Genomic DNA, 16,405 nt, shown 5'->3' on the forward strand with positions numbered 1-16,405 from the left:
GGAGTGCACACAAAGAATCCAATAAAAAAATGTCATCGCTCATAGACAATGAAATTGGATGCAATCTTAGCAACCCAGAGAAGCCATTATACGTCTGTGATTGCATAAAGTAGTTCTTATTATAGTTTTGTGAGCAGTCCAGATTTCAAGCACTCTAAGGTAACATCAAATATTAATTTTTTGATTATATAAACAAAATAAATAAACTTTATAACAGCATAATGTCATATCTTTTCTCTCAGCAATGTGTGAGTGTGTTCTTAATGAAATTTAATAAAGAGTAAGATTAGCAACACAATAATCAATACAATTTAATTTAAATAATATTAAATGCTTGCTGTATACAGCAGGTAAAAAAAAAAACGTGTTGAAGACATTAGTAACTGTCTTCAAACCGTTCACCTACAACACCCCCCTCCTCACCCCACACAAAAGAGGATTTCACACCACCTCCTCCCACCACAACTCTTCATATTCATGAAGCAGATGTGAGGAAGCAGTTTAAGAACCTGAATGCTCGGAAAGCTCCCGGCCCAGACGGCGTGTCTCCTGCCACCCTCAGACACTGTGCAAACGAGCTGGCCCCAGTGTTTTCTGGCATTTTCAACTCTTCACTGCAGGCATGTCATGTGCCTGCCTGCTTCAAGTCCTCTACCATAATCCCTGTCCCCAAGAAACCTAGGATCACTGGACTAAATGACTACAGACCCGTGGCTCTGACATCTGTGGTCATGAAGTCATTTGAGCGCCTAGTTCTCTCCCATCTCAAGACCCTCACGGCCCCCCTCCTGGATCCCCTACAGTTTGCATATAGAGCCAACAGGTCTGTAGACGACGCCATCAACATGGCCCTACACTTCATCCTTCAGCATCTGGACTCCCCAGGAACCTACGCCAGGATCCTGTTTGTGGACTTCAGCTCTGCCTTCAACACCATCCTTCCAGACCATCTCCGAGGCAAGCTTTCCCAGATGAATGTGCCTGATCCCATCTGCCGGTGGATCACTGACTTCCTGACGGATAGGAAGCAGCATGTGAGGCTGGGAAAGAATGTCTCGGACTCCCGGACCATCAGCACCGGCTCCCCTCAGGGCTGTGTTCTTTCTCCTCTGCTCTTCTCCCTTTACACCAACTGCTGCACCTCCACCCACCAGTCTGTCAAGCTAATCAAGTTTGCAGATGACACCACCGTTATTGGGCTCATCTCGGACGGGGATGAGTCTGCCTACAGGAGGGAGGTTGAACGTCTGGTGTCCTGGTGCAGCCACAACAACCTGGTGCTGAATGCCCAGAAGACAGTGGAGATTATTGTGGACTTCAGGAAGCACACAGCCCCACTCCCCCCCATCATCCTGACTGACACCCCCATCACCTCTGTGGACTCATTCCGCTTCCTGGGTACCACCATCACCCAGGACCTGAAGTGGGAGCCCACCATCACCTCCGTCATCAAGAAAGCCCAGCAGAGGATGTACTTCCTGAGGCAGCTGAAGAAATTCAACCTGCCAACACGGACGATGATGCAGTTCTACACTGCTATCATCGAGTCCATCCTCACCTCCTCCATCACCGTGTGGTACGCTGGAGCCACTATCAGGGACAAACAGAGACTGCAGCGTGTTGTGCGCTCTGCTGAGAAGGTGATTGGCTGCAGACTCCCATCCCTGCAGGACCTGTACACCTCCAGGACATTGCGGCGTGCAGCTCGGATCTCAGCTGACCCTTCTCACCCTGGACACAGTCTGTTTGACCTGCTCCCCTCAGGCAGGAGGCTCCGGTCCATTCGCACCAGAACCTCTCGCCATAAGAACAGTTTCTTCCCCTCTGCTGTTGGACACATGAACAATAACCATATGACTGTCCCCGCCACTATCACATGACCCTACGCTGTGTCACTGCATCATTCCATGTTTGGCACTGATCACCACCTGCACTAATGTATATATCTTTCTACGTAGCACTCTTAATTCTTATTCTCATGTATATATCTCATGTATATCTCATGCACATATCTTTCTACGTAGCACTTTTAATTCTTATTCTTATTTTTATATCTTTATGACACTATGTTTGCACTGAAGCACCGCAGCAATTTCCTAATGTTGTAAACCTGCTCAACATTTGGCAATAAACCCCTTTCTGATTCTGATTCTGATTTTATGAGAGAGAAGACAAATATGCTCAAATTCTAAGTTTTCAAAATTTATAATCAAACAGTTAGAATTTCAAATCAGTTTTACATGGTGTCATTGAGACAAAGGCTCCCACACCGAGGCAGTAAACACTTTTATTGTGTGTGGTAAAAACAGAATGTTAACATGATTGGTCAGAAGTTGGAGGAAATTTTTAGGTCCGACATCCGGCTCACGTTTCATCTCCTGCACCTTTTGGACATCTCCCTAATAAAGAGATGACACTTCTCACATCACCATGGCAACCATCCAATGTTGCTGTCTGGCCTGTACAGTTAGAGAAAACTTTCAAACACCAGAATTTATAGACATGTTTTGGTCTAGCAGAGTCAGCCTTTAAGTTTTGTACCTTGTGGTGCCAACACTAGTCCAGGCAGACCATCCCCATCAAATTCCTCAGTGAAGGGGCTTTGCCCTGTTCGTATCTGTTAGTGTTTGAGTGTAACAGTCTAAATCTAAAACTATTCTACAATACACATCCAAATGCAAATGTTGAGGTTATTGTGTAATATCAAATAATGGGGGTACATAAGTATGAGTATATGAGCCTTAAAGATAAAAAATAAATTGTAACAGCTTCACAAACTAAACAATTGTCTTATTTTTAGAATACAATAATCCTTTCAGTCGGTTAGTATTCTGAAAGCAACTAAAATTCTAAAGGTCTCCTTTTAAATGAAGAATTTCTTTTGATTAAAATGAACACAAAAAGGTTCCTGCAGAGGCAGAGAACAGTTATAACAGTATTAAGACTGAGGGTATGGAAATTGACTATGATGTGTGAAAATGGGCATTGGTTAAGTGGATATACTAACCAATTATCCTAACTATATACGTGAAGACCACACCTGCTGACATCATGAGGTCACCGGACTACGACAGGGTGAACACAGAGAATCTAACCCAGAGAAATAACAACACACATTCTCATTTTCCAGCCGTAGATAATTGAGAATCACAAATTAACCAAATATAAATGTCTTTGAGAGGAAATCCACAGAAGCACAGTCTGTGGCCTTTCTAAGTGAACGCCACTTAGAAAAGCCACAGCTGGGCAGCAGATTCAAATTCAGAACTTCTTTAGTTTATATTTCCAGTAGTTTATCCACAGTGCTATATGTATACAGGCATAGCTCACTTGCAATATGAAGTGGAGGCTTAAGGGTAAAATTTTACAATGGAAGAGCTTCCCAGGGTTTGCATTTGTAATCCTTGTCTGCGTGTGTTTTGCATACAATATACAAAATGTATTTGCATGAACACTGAGTCTACACAAAGAAAATTAACCACAAAACCTCCTCACTGTGTAACCCTCTTACTGTAAATAAGTGCAACAAACAAAACAAAAGATTCTGGGCTACTTTCTATAACATCATACGATGCACTGTAACAATTCACTTCATATATCAAATGTTATAATGCATTATAAAATTACTTAATACATACATATAAATACATCTAAAATAAAAAAATAAATATACAGATACATACATATAAAAACGTAAATACAGTCTATTTGCATATTTATATACAAAATAATGGAGGTGCAGAACATGGTCCATTTGGATTCAACATCTTCAGCCTGTCTCGGAATGCTGTCGAAGTTCTACCAGAGGTGGGAGTTAAATATCGGACCCTGCGACCTGCAATTATGGACATCCTTATCTTTGAACATGGTGTTCATTATGGATAAACTGTTGTGTGTTGACACAAGGTCAATAACAGAACAGGCAGGCCAACAATTAGTTTGACTATAAAAACTTTACTAAGGCTTACAAATGACACTGATCAGATCAGGCTGAAACATCTGTGAAAAAAAATGAAAATCTTTCACTTTATTAAGTTATTACCACACAAATGGAAAATCATCCTCACCGGGGGAGTATTAAAGATGAATGCACTACCAGTAGAACACAAAGCAAATCTAGTGCTTCTGATCATGTGTTTGTATTGCAGACATGAACACCGACAGCTGGAGACTTGAGAGCTGGGTAATGTTTCCTGTTATACTTTTTTTCCAGTCTGGTACCTGTCGCACATGTATAGCTCGTGCGCTGTAATGTAATTTTGTTTTGCAGACAAGTTGGCACAGTCATAAAAATCATGTACAGTACATTAAAAGACACATATATAACAACATTCAAATGTTTGACACAGCAAAAGACAAGTCAGGAAAAAACTTGTCCTGACTTGTCCCATAATTATCATTTAACAATATAAACCTGAAGCTACAGTCTCACACACCAACACAAATCCCTATCGTAATGAAGACACACACACACACACACACACACACACACACACACACACACACACACACACACACACACACACACACACACACACACGTCCATAAATTTTGGGACATCGACACAATTCTAACATTTTTGGCTCCATACACCACCACAATGGATTCCAAATGAAACGAACAAGATGTGCTTTAACTGCAGACTGTCGGCTTTTATTTGAGGGTATTTACATCCAAATCAGGTGAACGGTGTAGGAATTACAACAGTTGTCAAATGTGCCTCCCACTTCTTAAGGGACCAAAAGTAATGGGACAATTGGCTTCTCAGCTGTTCCATGGCCAGGTGAGTGTTATTCCCTCATTACCCCATTTACAAGGAACAAATAAAAGGTCCAGAGTTCATTTCAAGTGTGCTGTTTGCATTTGGAACCTGTTGCTGTCAACTGCCAGGATGAGATCCAAAGAACTTTCACTATCAGTGAAGCAAGCCATCGTTCACCTGATTTGGATGTAAATACCCTCAAATAAAGGCTGACAGTCTGCAGTTAAAGCACATCTTGTTCGTTTCATTTGGAATCCATTGTGGTTGTGTATAGAGCCAACATGTTAGAATTGTGTCCCAATATTTATGGACCTGACTGTATGTATATATATATATATATATATATACAACACCCAGCACGCCCCTGCGGGCGGTTTATCCTTCAAGCTCGGGTCCTCTACCAGAGGCCTGGGAGCTTGAGGGTCCTGCGCAGTATCTTAGCTGTTCCCAGGACTGCGCTCTTCTGGACAGAGATCTCCGATGTTATTCCCGGGATCTGCTGGAGCCACTCGCCTAGCTTGGGAGTCACCACACCTAGTGCTCCGATTACCACGGGGACCACCGTTACCTTCACCCTCCACATCCTCTCGAGCTCTTCTCTGAGCCCTTGGTATTTCTCCAGCTTCTCGTGTTCCTTCTTCCTAATATTGCTGTCATTGGGAACCGCTACATCGATCACTACGGCCGTCTTCTTCTGTTTGTCTACCACCACTATGTCCGGTTGGTCACCCACCACCATTTTGTCCGTCTGTATCTGAAAGTCCCACAGGATCTTAGCTCGGTCATTCTCCACCACCCTTGGGGGCATCTCCCATTTTGACCTCGGGACTTCCAGGTTATACTCGGCACAGATGTTCCTGTACACTATGCCGGCCACCTTGGTTATGGCGTTCCATGTATGCCTTGCCTGCTAGCATCTTGCACCCTGCTGTTATGTGCTGGATTGTCTCAGGGGCATCTTTACACAGCCTGCACCTGGGGTCTTGCCTGGTGTGATAGACCCCAGCCTCTATGGATCTTGTACTCAGAGCTTGTTCTTGTGCTGCCATGATTAGTGCCTCTGTGCTGTCTTTCAGTCCAGCTTTGTCCAGCCACTGGTAGGATTTCTGGATATCAGCCACCTCCTCTATCTGCCGGTGGTACATACCGTGCAGGGGCCTGTCCTTCCATGATGGTTCCTCGTCTCCCTCCTCTTTCTTGGGTTTCTGCTGCCTGAGGTATTCACTGAGCACTCGGTCAGTTGGGGCCATCTTCCCAATGTATTCTTGGATGTTCGTTGTCTCATCCTGGACTGTGGTGCTGACACTCACCAGTCCACGGCCCCCTTCCTTCCGCTTAGCGTACAGCCTCAGGGTGCTGGACTTGGGGTGAAACCCTCCATGCATGGTAAGGAGCTTTCTTGTCTTTATGTCAGTGGCTTCTATCTCCTCCTTTGGCCAGCCTATTACCCCAGCAGGGTACCTGATCACGGGCAGGGCGTACGTGTTGATGGCCCGGATCTTGTTCTTACCGTTCAGCTGACTCGATCATCATTGAGTCAGCTGAACGATATATATATATATATATATATTTATAAACATTTATAAATATTTATAAACATTAACAGGATTGTATTATTGTACATGAAGGGTCTTTACCTTACCATATAAAGCACTTTGAGACAGCTGTTGTTGTGATTTGGTGCTATATAAAAATATAAATAATATTACAAAAAAACAGGTAGAAACGGGGCTGCAGCCTGACTGCTCAGCTGCTTGTTACCTAATGAAGTCCAGTGGCAGCTGACTTCACCGTAGCTCACAAATGATGGCCTAATTTGACTGCAGTTCTGGGCTGGGATCTGCATTCATTCAGCTTCAATGTCACTCTGGGTTCTTGGATAATGGAGCAGGTGATGCAAAGAACTGAAATTGTGTTAGCAGCAAAATGCAGTTCTTTCTGTTATAAATGCAGTTTGCACTTCCCCATTGAACTCTTGTTTTTGTGCAATATAAATAAAAAAATTAAAATTAGCTAATTGAAGTGCAAGTGCAAGAAGCGGGATTGATAGGCAACCAGACTAACAATTTCAAGGAATTCTCGAATTCTACACAGATGAGTGTATACCGATCTTTCTTATTGGCACATAAGCTTCATTATATATAGGCAGATGACAGTTAAACTTCAATATTTTTCTTGTAAAACAAAGGGGGGCCCAGCAAAAAAAGTTTGGGAACCACTGCTTTAAGCAGTCTTTATCTAGGCTAGTTTAAGTTTCACATTGTTACATATTGTTTCATTGTTACTATGTTTAATGTTATTGAAAAGAAAAGATAAAAGGGGGAAAAGTCGCACTGGTCACATTTTGCAAAAAATGTCCTTAATATATCCTTGAAAATTATGTCCTGAGCAGAGACATGACACTGATTTGGATTTGGCTAAAGAAACAAATGTCTTTAGTTCCTGAAAGATTTGAATTAATGAGATATGAAAAGGAGAGCAAGCGAGAGTCATTAGAAAAGTAATGATCCTTGAGAGATCATTTTCAAAACACATTAGGTAAATCTGTCACAGTACTAATTCCTTCTTGTTGAAGAGCTGAAATTGTTGGGTGGGGCATCACCCCATATCTCACTTAAAAAGAAAATAGTTTAATATTTGAAGATTTCTTTCTCTTTTCCTTTCCTTTTTTTTTTTTTAATTTTTTTACTATTTTAATTATTTATGCTAATTTGATTATAATTGTTTAATTTGCTATTTTGTATTCATTATACCGTACATAAAATAAATATCTCAGGCCTTTTCTGGCTTTGAATTATTTGATTTACAAATAGTTAGTTTTTAATGGTATGGACTAATTCTGTCTGAAATAAATAAAGTGATAAATCTTTTTTTAGTACATTTGTAAATAATTAAACAGTCATAATCTGCATAGTGTGATCACAACAGGCTAAAGACTGAAAAGAAGCCAGCATCACTAAGAGAACAAGCTTTTCGGCCCAGGTGCCCAGGTCCCCTGGGTGTGCAGCTGCTCTGAGCGGAGGTTTTCCCCTCATAGCGGAAAGATTTCTTTGAAAAGGACCCAAGGCAAAATAGTCAGTGACGAGTGGGATCTGAAAGTGTTATTATTAATAACACTCAATTGTAGGTGAAATCTTAAGCGTGTGGGGTGAAGGTACAGACGACACAGGAGCTCTAGCTTTTTTCTCCGACTTTATTCACCACCAGACATGAACCCAACATCGTCATTGAACACGCGTCAGTGGTCAATGCGTACTCCGCTGACGGAAACGGGTGGGCCAGCAGGGCAGCATTGGCCAGCACTGACTTCGCCACGGTCCCATTCCTCAATGAACGTAACAGTTCCGCAACAACAAGGAGAACCAAAACTCTCTCATTCCTCCTTTCATTTAACCTCACTCTCTGCTGCTCTTCAACCAAGCCAACCCATCTCATCTTGTTCCGCAACATCAAAAACATTGATATGGGCATTCTCACTATCAGATTGGATAATAGTCAGATTCCAGACTTCTATTCTCCTCCTGATGATTTAGTATTATATTATGATAATTGTCTACTCTATTTCCTAGATTCTCTGGCTCCTGTATAAACCCACTGTTTCCTTCGCTCGTTCTGCTCCATGGTGTACCTCTGATCTCCCAGCATTGAGGGCAAAAGCTTGGCAACTAGAGCATAAATATAAATGCAGAAATCTATAAATGTCATGTTCTACAATATAAAGATCCCATCAATTAGGCCAAACAAAACTTTTACTCAGGTATTTTCAGTTTTTATGAGGGTAACACCAGGATCCTGTTTTTGCCTCTCAACAAACTTCTTCAACCCTTTGACACTTTACCACCACACTAATCACAGTACAGAAAATTCTTTAGTGTAGGTCACAAATAATGGCTTATTATAATAATAGATTAATTATGGCTTCTGGCAGTGGACTCATCTCTTTGCTTGTTGTTTTAGACCTAGGACTTCCAGATACAGACAGACAAACTGGCAATGGCTAGTCAACCAGACTTAGTAGTGGTGGAGAAGCAGAGGAAGACGGCGATAGTGATAGAAGTGGCTATACCGAGTGATAGGAAGAAGGACCACGAGAAGCTTGAGAAGTACCAGCTTGAGAAGGATGCTGTCTCATGGTGATGATGAAAAACTAGTTCAATTTATTAAATCTAGACTGGACTACTACAATATATTCACACAATATCTCCGTTCGTTAAGTTGACAAACTGAAGCCTATATTGTAGCCTATATTTTGTCTGCTTTGGCTTCATATTGCACTGTAAATAAAGTTATTTTGGCTGTATTATTAATTTGAGTTGGTTAGTTTGTATCAGCCTTAATAAACTGCTTGCTTATGTTAACTAGTTCCTGCCCTCCTGCATCCTTTGCATTTGGGTCCTCTTTCTGCTTCAAGTTATCTGCGGTCTGCAAATGCTGACACTTTTCAAATGACTAGTTATTAATTGATGTCATTATGCATCCAGAAATTAAGTGTGTACCTGGTTTTATAGTATGCCATTCTGCCAGACAAACACCATCTAGGAATCATACTTTTGTACTGACAATGTAAAATTATTTACTAAATTAACATATTTCCACATAGTATGTTATTAGTATTATCATTTAATATAGTAGTATATAGTCTTCATAAAATTCTCCAGTGAGGGAAGGAAATTAGATGAATGCTAAACGATAATTTTTTGTGAACTGGTAGCATCAGTGACAAAAGCTCCACCCTTTGTCACTGATGGGGACACTGCAATTACCTTGACATAAACAAAGAAAACAAGGTTGTTTTACATTCTGTATGAGTAACATTTACATGATCAGGATCTGGAAAGCAAAAGCCCGTAACTAATATAGTATCTAGTGCAGAGAAAATGACAGAAACCTCAGCAGAACATTTTTCAGGAGAATGGCAACTATGGCAACTCCTCCATCTAATGTACACAGTGCAATAGTTAGACCCTTCTGCACATGCTCTACAGTGCAAATAACAAAGTTTCATAGTTTACAGTTTAGAGTAAAATGCACCATATATATCTCTGTAATATTCAATTATACTTTATAATTGAGTTGTTTATATATATTAGAGCAATTTCTTATATTTTGTAAACGTTGTATTATGTTGTATTATTTAATTAAACTCAGTCTGTTACTATTTCTATTGTCTTGGAGCAACTATAACCACATAATTTCCTTAGGGAAGAATAAATTATCCTTATTCTGATTTTGTAGTATGAACCTATGTACTATAAGTCCTGCTGCATTAACACCATCTGGGAATCCTAGTTATGTACTGAAAATTAAAAAATTTAATGAATTAACATGTTAGCATGTAATACAGTATTAGTATAGTAATGTATGGTATTTAAATAAAATCCTCCAATGAGAGAAAGAAAAATATATTATTGGTGAACTAGGAGCATTGCCATCAGTAACAAAGTCTCCACCCTGTATAATGCTGTAATTACCTTGACCTTAAATTAACCAAAGAACAGGGTTGTTTTGCATTCTAGATGAGAAACATTTACATGATCAGGATCAGAAATGCAAACTAGCACAAAGAATGTAGTATCTGGTGGAAACATATATATACATATAACAGGAACTTTGTCAGAAGAATAGCGACTATGGCGGGGATCATGCATCTTCTGCTGCTGTCAGGTTAGTGTTGTAAAATAATGTTAAAAGTTTTGTCAACCTTTCAAACATCTTTAGCTTAGTGTGCATTTCAGTAAAAGTAGCTTTTTTTTTTTTTTTTAGCATTTTCTATTAAAGCTCAGTAATGAAGTGGTAATAGCAGGGTAACAAGGCAGAAACAAGACCGTACAAACAAACGTACCACGTAATAACCTGTTAATATCCAAGAAATATCATGGTAGCAGCAGTGGTTACACTGTGAAGAGGTTGCTGTGAAACTGACAGGAGGTACTTGTAACGTAGTGCCAGTAACGTAATGTAAATACAAATTTCAGTAATCTTACTGTATATTTTATTTACAGTATTGTTTTACTTTCCTTTACAGTATCTTCACTGTTTTTCCATTTACAGCATTACTGTAGTTCCTTTTACAGTAGTTCTACTGTGATCTCATTCACTTAATTTTTACTGGAATGTCTTGCGCCGCACTTTTTCTGTATTATCCATTTACAGTATTACTGTAACATCCTTTGCGGTATTTCTACTGTTATTGTTTATGGTACTTAGATTGTAGTCTTGCTTAAAGTGCTTTTGTTGTATATTCATTTACAGTACAGTATTTTCATTAAATACTGTAAAACTGTGACACACTGTGAACAGCACTGTAAACCTACAACGTAACTGTAAAAGTGAGATACTCAATTAAGTTTGGCCTTTAAAAATGCCTTAAATTGATTGTAGAACATTAAAATTAAAACTTTTTTGGAAATTCAGTCTTCAACTTGTGGATCTCAATAGTCTATTATATTAAAGCACTTTAAAAAGAAAACTATTACAAATTTTATAATATACCAAACTGACTCTGGAAATCACAACATCTGACATTAACCTCTGTGAAAATCTTGCCTTGTGAAAGCTAAAAAACCTGGGCATCAAGAAAAATAAAAATACAATTTTGGCAAAAATATAATTTAATATTTAATAAATATAATTAAATATAATTAATTCAGCCTGCTGGTCCCTCTTTACAGACTTTTGGCTGATCTGTGACTTTGACGGGCATTTGGTTCCATCAGTATTCGTATGATTTGTAGAAGATACAGACAGAATGATAGAATGAACCTGCTATCATCTCTCTTCTTCTCCCCCCTTCCTCTCCTGTTGCTGCTTCAATCATGAAACTGATCAATGATCAGCTGATCGGCTTTTCTCTCTTGTTTGTTTATCAGCGGATGTCGCGCTAAACAACAGCAGCACGTTTAAGCTTGATCAGCTGTTGTTAGAATTTATTTAATATTAATTTCTAGTATCAGCTGATGTTTGCTGGAGCCACAGCTGTAAAGCTGCTGGTCATGATATCGGTTTGGATATGTGGTGAGAGGGAAACATGCAGATGAAACCAGGAGATGTCCTTACTGAATCATCAGAGCTGAACAGGTGATGGAGAAACAGGTTTACCTTTTAGGTGACATGAATGAGTTGAAGGGAAGTTATAAACTGTTTCTGAGAGACAAATAACACCAGGATCCTTTTCTAAGTAGCTGACAGCTGGTAACTGTGCAGGGGCGGGTCTAGCAAAGTTTTGCCAGGGGGGCCAGGTAGAGCATTAACAGGGAAAGGGGGGCACAAAGAAATACTTTCTTATTCTCATTTAAAATGTCTAGCTGTTATTAAATAATTATCTGAATCTTGCGAACAAAGTTTTTATCTGACGTAAAATGTATAGAAATCATACATATACCAAAAAGACAGTGTACATCACTGTCACAACAGCGTTTGTTTTCATTCAAAGGCTCAATGGTTTTAATACCTGGTGGGCCAGTCTCTAGTCAAAATGCCAGATTTTCTGTCCCGGTCCAGCCCTGCAGGTTAATACTGGCAGTGTCACCATGCTAGCTGACTGTATTTCATCATCAGCCAGTGTTGTTCTTTATACATCAATATTACCAAAGTTTATCATAACGCAGCATAGAAAGTATTTACTTGCTTTCAGGTTTCATTCAAATGTTAGTCTTTTCAGTTGTTTCCCGACCTTTTTCCTGTTTCAAAATCAAAAAACAGTTTGTGAGAAGATTATCTTCTTTTTTTAACAGGCAGATAAAGTTTTGCATTGGCATTGGCTAATTTGCCAATTGTATGTTAAAAATGTTCGTATTTTAATATTCAAAAATGTTTTTGCCCAAAACATATATGCACTATATGTCAGTAAAAATACTATGCAAATATTGATGTCCTCGAATGCTGAATAAACATTGACAAGCACTGATTGTATCTCTTGTACTTTATCAACACAGTATCTAAATACTTTGCACCGTAGTGGTTAAAACCTCATTCTAATAAGAGTTAAAAGTGTTTTCGGTTATTAGGTTTATAGGGTTATTGAATTATGATTAACGGTTGGTAGAATTTTTTTCTTTTTAACATTATCTGCCAATTACATCTGCCACCCTTCTCCAAATCTGTGCCCCTACCTGGCCCCCCCAACAAAAATTTTCTAGACACGCCACTGCATCTGTGAGGCGTGAGCGGTGTTTGTTTTTAACATAGTTCACGGTGGAGAATAGCTGCTGACATAATGTGGATCCGAAAATCCCTAATTGGCCTACCTGGGGTTGAAAGTCTCGATAAATGCACGGCATTTCGGCGGGTACATCGGCTTCCGCGAGTGTGACTCTTATTCTGTGCAATGAAAAATAATAAAATATAATTTTATTTTTGTATTTCAATATCACAATAATCTTCCAATTTAGAACTACAAGTTAAAAATATTTTATTTGTGTTTAGTTCTTTTATTTTTAAAAGAACTAAACACAAATAAAATACACTTGAGCTAAATACTTCTAATTTATTTTCCCAAATCACCCGGAGCTGCAGTATAAGTACAAAAGAGCCGCATGCGGCTCCGGAGCCGCAGGTTGCCGACCCCTGCCCTAGGCCATCTGACCTCAGGAAATCACATGATAGGGTGGGGCTAGGTTTCACAATGAGCTCACCCGAAACTCTTTGGGGGGATGCTCCTACAGGGTCTTTCAGTCAGTAGTTCCCCTACTCACTCCCATTCCACTGCTGTGAAAAAAAAGAAGCACACCATTTATTAAGTTTAATATGGATTTAGGTTAAATTAAAAATAGTTAGGACAATTGTAATATGTTTTTCCTACACTTGTGGAAAACATAGTGTGCATTACTTTAAATTGTCCCCTTTAACACAAGGCACTGCTGGAAAGAGCCGACTGCCACAATTGATATTACCTGGATAATAACATAATATTTAATCATGTAAATATATTGCGACTATCTGACAAATTCTGATAATTAAGCTCATGGTTTTCCTATTGTTTTTAGGTTTAACATATTGTTTGAATCTTCTACCTTAAAGTGTTTGTTAAGCAGATCTGCAGTGTTCATAAACCCACTTTATTTTTGTTCTAGACTTAATTTTCAGTGGTACACATGTTGCTGAAATGTTGACAAATTTTACAGTAAACATCTTTAATTACATTCTAAGTAAAGTTTTGAAATATCAGTTTTTGTGTGTGATTTTTAAAGATCTGACTACTGACAGTAGTGGGTTTTATAATGGCTTGTCATTAAGTATTTCATATATTTCTGTTCCACAGGCTTGTCTTTTCAATTTTCACATGGCCTCCAGCCCCAGTTTGTCTTCTTTCAAACACCAAAGACCTGGTCTGAAGCCCAGAGCATCTGTAGGGAGCAATGTTTCGACCTGGCCACCATTAATCACATGAGAGAGATGGAAATTGTACTTGAAGCTGTCAAAGATAAATATGATGATGCTGTGTGGACTGGCCTTTCAAAAGGCACGACCCTCAGGTGGCACTGGTCTCTGGCAGACGACGACTTCTACAAAGAGGGAGAAAGAAATTACTTGTTGTGGAGCTCAGTAAATAATAACAACTGTGCAGTTTCCAGCAACGGGAAACTGAATATGTTGTCCTGTGCCAACCAAAAATATTCAGTTTGCTTTGATGGTGAGTCATTTTAAATAGTTGTTTTTGCCATACTCTCATCATGTGTGCATTGTGTTCTGTTTTGCTTCCTCTGTCTCTTTGTCTTCTTGTTATCGTATGTGTATGTGTGTGTATTTAAGTCCTCAGTTTTCCCTTTTCCTTGTCACATCGTTGTTGTTTACCTGACTGTGTGTGCGCTCTTCTAGAGTCCCTTGCCTGCAACCCAGCAAATCCTGGCAAATTCATGGTTACCTGTTAGAATGTGTCTCTGATATTTAATGGAAATCCATCAAATAGGTAAATTTTCAGAGGGAGGAAGGAGACAAGACAAGACAAAAGACAGGCTGTGGAAAAGAGTTAGTGTTTAATAATAAGTAATAATTAAATGAAAAGTGGTGTATACAGTGATTGCATCAAGCTCGTGCCAAACACTCAAACTGGTTTTCACTAAATGTAATGGCACTTTTTTAGTTTCAAATCTTATTTATCCTTCTTTGATTAGTACTGTAATCTTTATAAATAGGTTTAAAGTTAAATTTAAAAAAATGTCTCTTTATTTTGATCAGTAGTTTGTCAGTACATAAAAACTGTCTTGCTTTGATTCTCTGGAATACTACAGAACACACTGCACACTCTTGGCTGAAACCTGAGGACCGTTGCTACATAGCAAATGTTTTAACTGTGAATTTTGTGGAAATGAAAAGTCAATGAAGCTCATTTTATTTTACTTTGCAGCGACAAAACAAGGTGCAGATCAATACATCCTTAACACACAAGGCATGGTTTGGACTGCTGCTCGGGATTACTGCAGAACACACTACACAGACCTGACCAGTCTAAGGAATGATGCTGAGTACCAGATAGTCCAGCAAGTAGCCAATGGCAATGAAGTGTATGTTGGCCTTTTCAGAGACCCCTGGGAGTGGTCAGACCAGACTGACTCCTCATTTAGATACTGGAACCCAGACAAGACTGTCTGGACTGATAACACTCAAACCTGTGTTGCTATGCTGAAGGTAAACTCTGGTAAATGGGGAGACAGGGCATGCACAGAAGCACATCCTTTCGTCTGTGATTGCAGTGAGTAAAACTCTTTACTAGAAAATTTATATAACATTTATATTTCAAATAGAAAAAAAAATATCTATGTCTTTCTCCATGACAGAAATGTGTAAAATGAAGGATCCAGACTAACTCTGTTTACATGTATTTATATTAGGGAACAAGCTGAGTTTCATTGAACTGAGGATCAGCCCACAGGACTCAATGCTGGATCTAAGTAATCCTTCGGTGCAAGCAGACATCCTGGAGCAAGTAAGTGATGCAGATCTTTGTTAATGATGAGCAGTTAAATTTGAGTATATCATATATATGTTTATTTAGATTGCGACATGAAATAACTACTTCATCGCATTAGGACCTTCATGGTTTTGCTATAGTAAATGGAAACATGAATATTCTCTGTTTAATAGATGAACCAGAAGCTACGGAGTTATAACACGACTGCTGTTTTTCATCTAACGTGGAGAAAACAATCTGATGGAAGAGTTTTTACCAAGGAGCCTTGAAGAAGTGGCTGACGAGAGAAAAATCAGGGGAAGTGATTAATATGGATGATAAATGTACTTTAACAGACTAGCATAGAGCAATGTGAACATAGTATAGACACAGTTTTACAGATTAGAATATTTTGGCGCGTAACAGCAAAGCCAGATTACAGACATTTGCCAACGAAACTATGTGTAAGAAAAAGTACACTATGATAATGAAAAGTTATACACCGTCTCTCTCTCTCTCTCTCTCTCTCTCTCTATCTCTACATATATATATATATATATATATATATATATATATATATATATATATATATATATACGAATATATATTTGTGTATCTTTTTTCTGTCCTTACGTGTGCATTTATGACTGTTTTGCATTGGAAAGTTTTTAAATTTGTTTTTGAGAAAACAACATCTAGCACTTGCTTGGATTAACTCGTTGCAATTCAAGGCAGTACGACTCGGCTCAACAATT

At 39.0% G+C, this 16,405-nt stretch overlaps 1 protein-coding gene across 1 annotated transcript; it reads left to right on the forward strand.

The window, feature by feature from the left end:
• Positions 1-10,381: 10,381 nt before the first annotated feature.
• Positions 10,382-16,200, forward strand: LOC120732828 (C-type mannose receptor 2-like). Its single transcript, XM_040030679.1, has 5 exons — positions 10,382-10,426; positions 14,022-14,393; positions 15,108-15,452; positions 15,592-15,686; positions 15,845-16,200. The coding sequence occupies exons 1-5, from the start codon at positions 10,393-10,395 to the stop codon at positions 15,938-15,940; spliced, it is 942 nt and encodes a 313-aa protein (XP_039886613.1). The 5' UTR covers positions 10,382-10,392; the 3' UTR covers positions 15,941-16,200.
• Positions 16,201-16,405: the final 205 nt, after the last annotated feature.

This window comes from Simochromis diagramma, unplaced genomic scaffold, assembly GCF_900408965.1.
Source record: "Simochromis diagramma unplaced genomic scaffold, fSimDia1.1 OVJJ01000361.1, whole genome shotgun sequence".
Lineage (NCBI taxonomy): Eukaryota > Metazoa > Chordata > Actinopteri > Cichliformes > Cichlidae > Simochromis > Simochromis diagramma.

Coding starts and splice junctions, on each gene's coding strand:
- LOC120732828 (XM_040030679.1), top strand. CDS start 10,393: ATGGCGGGGATCATGCATCTTCTGCTGCTGTCAG. Junction 10,427..14,021: donor GCATCTTCTGCTGCTGTCAG/GTTAGTGTTGTA, acceptor TCTGTTCCACAG/GCTTGTCTTTTCAATTTTCA. Junction 15,687..15,844: donor AAGCAGACATCCTGGAGCAA/GTAAGTGATGCA, acceptor TCTGTTTAATAG/ATGAACCAGAAGCTACGGAG.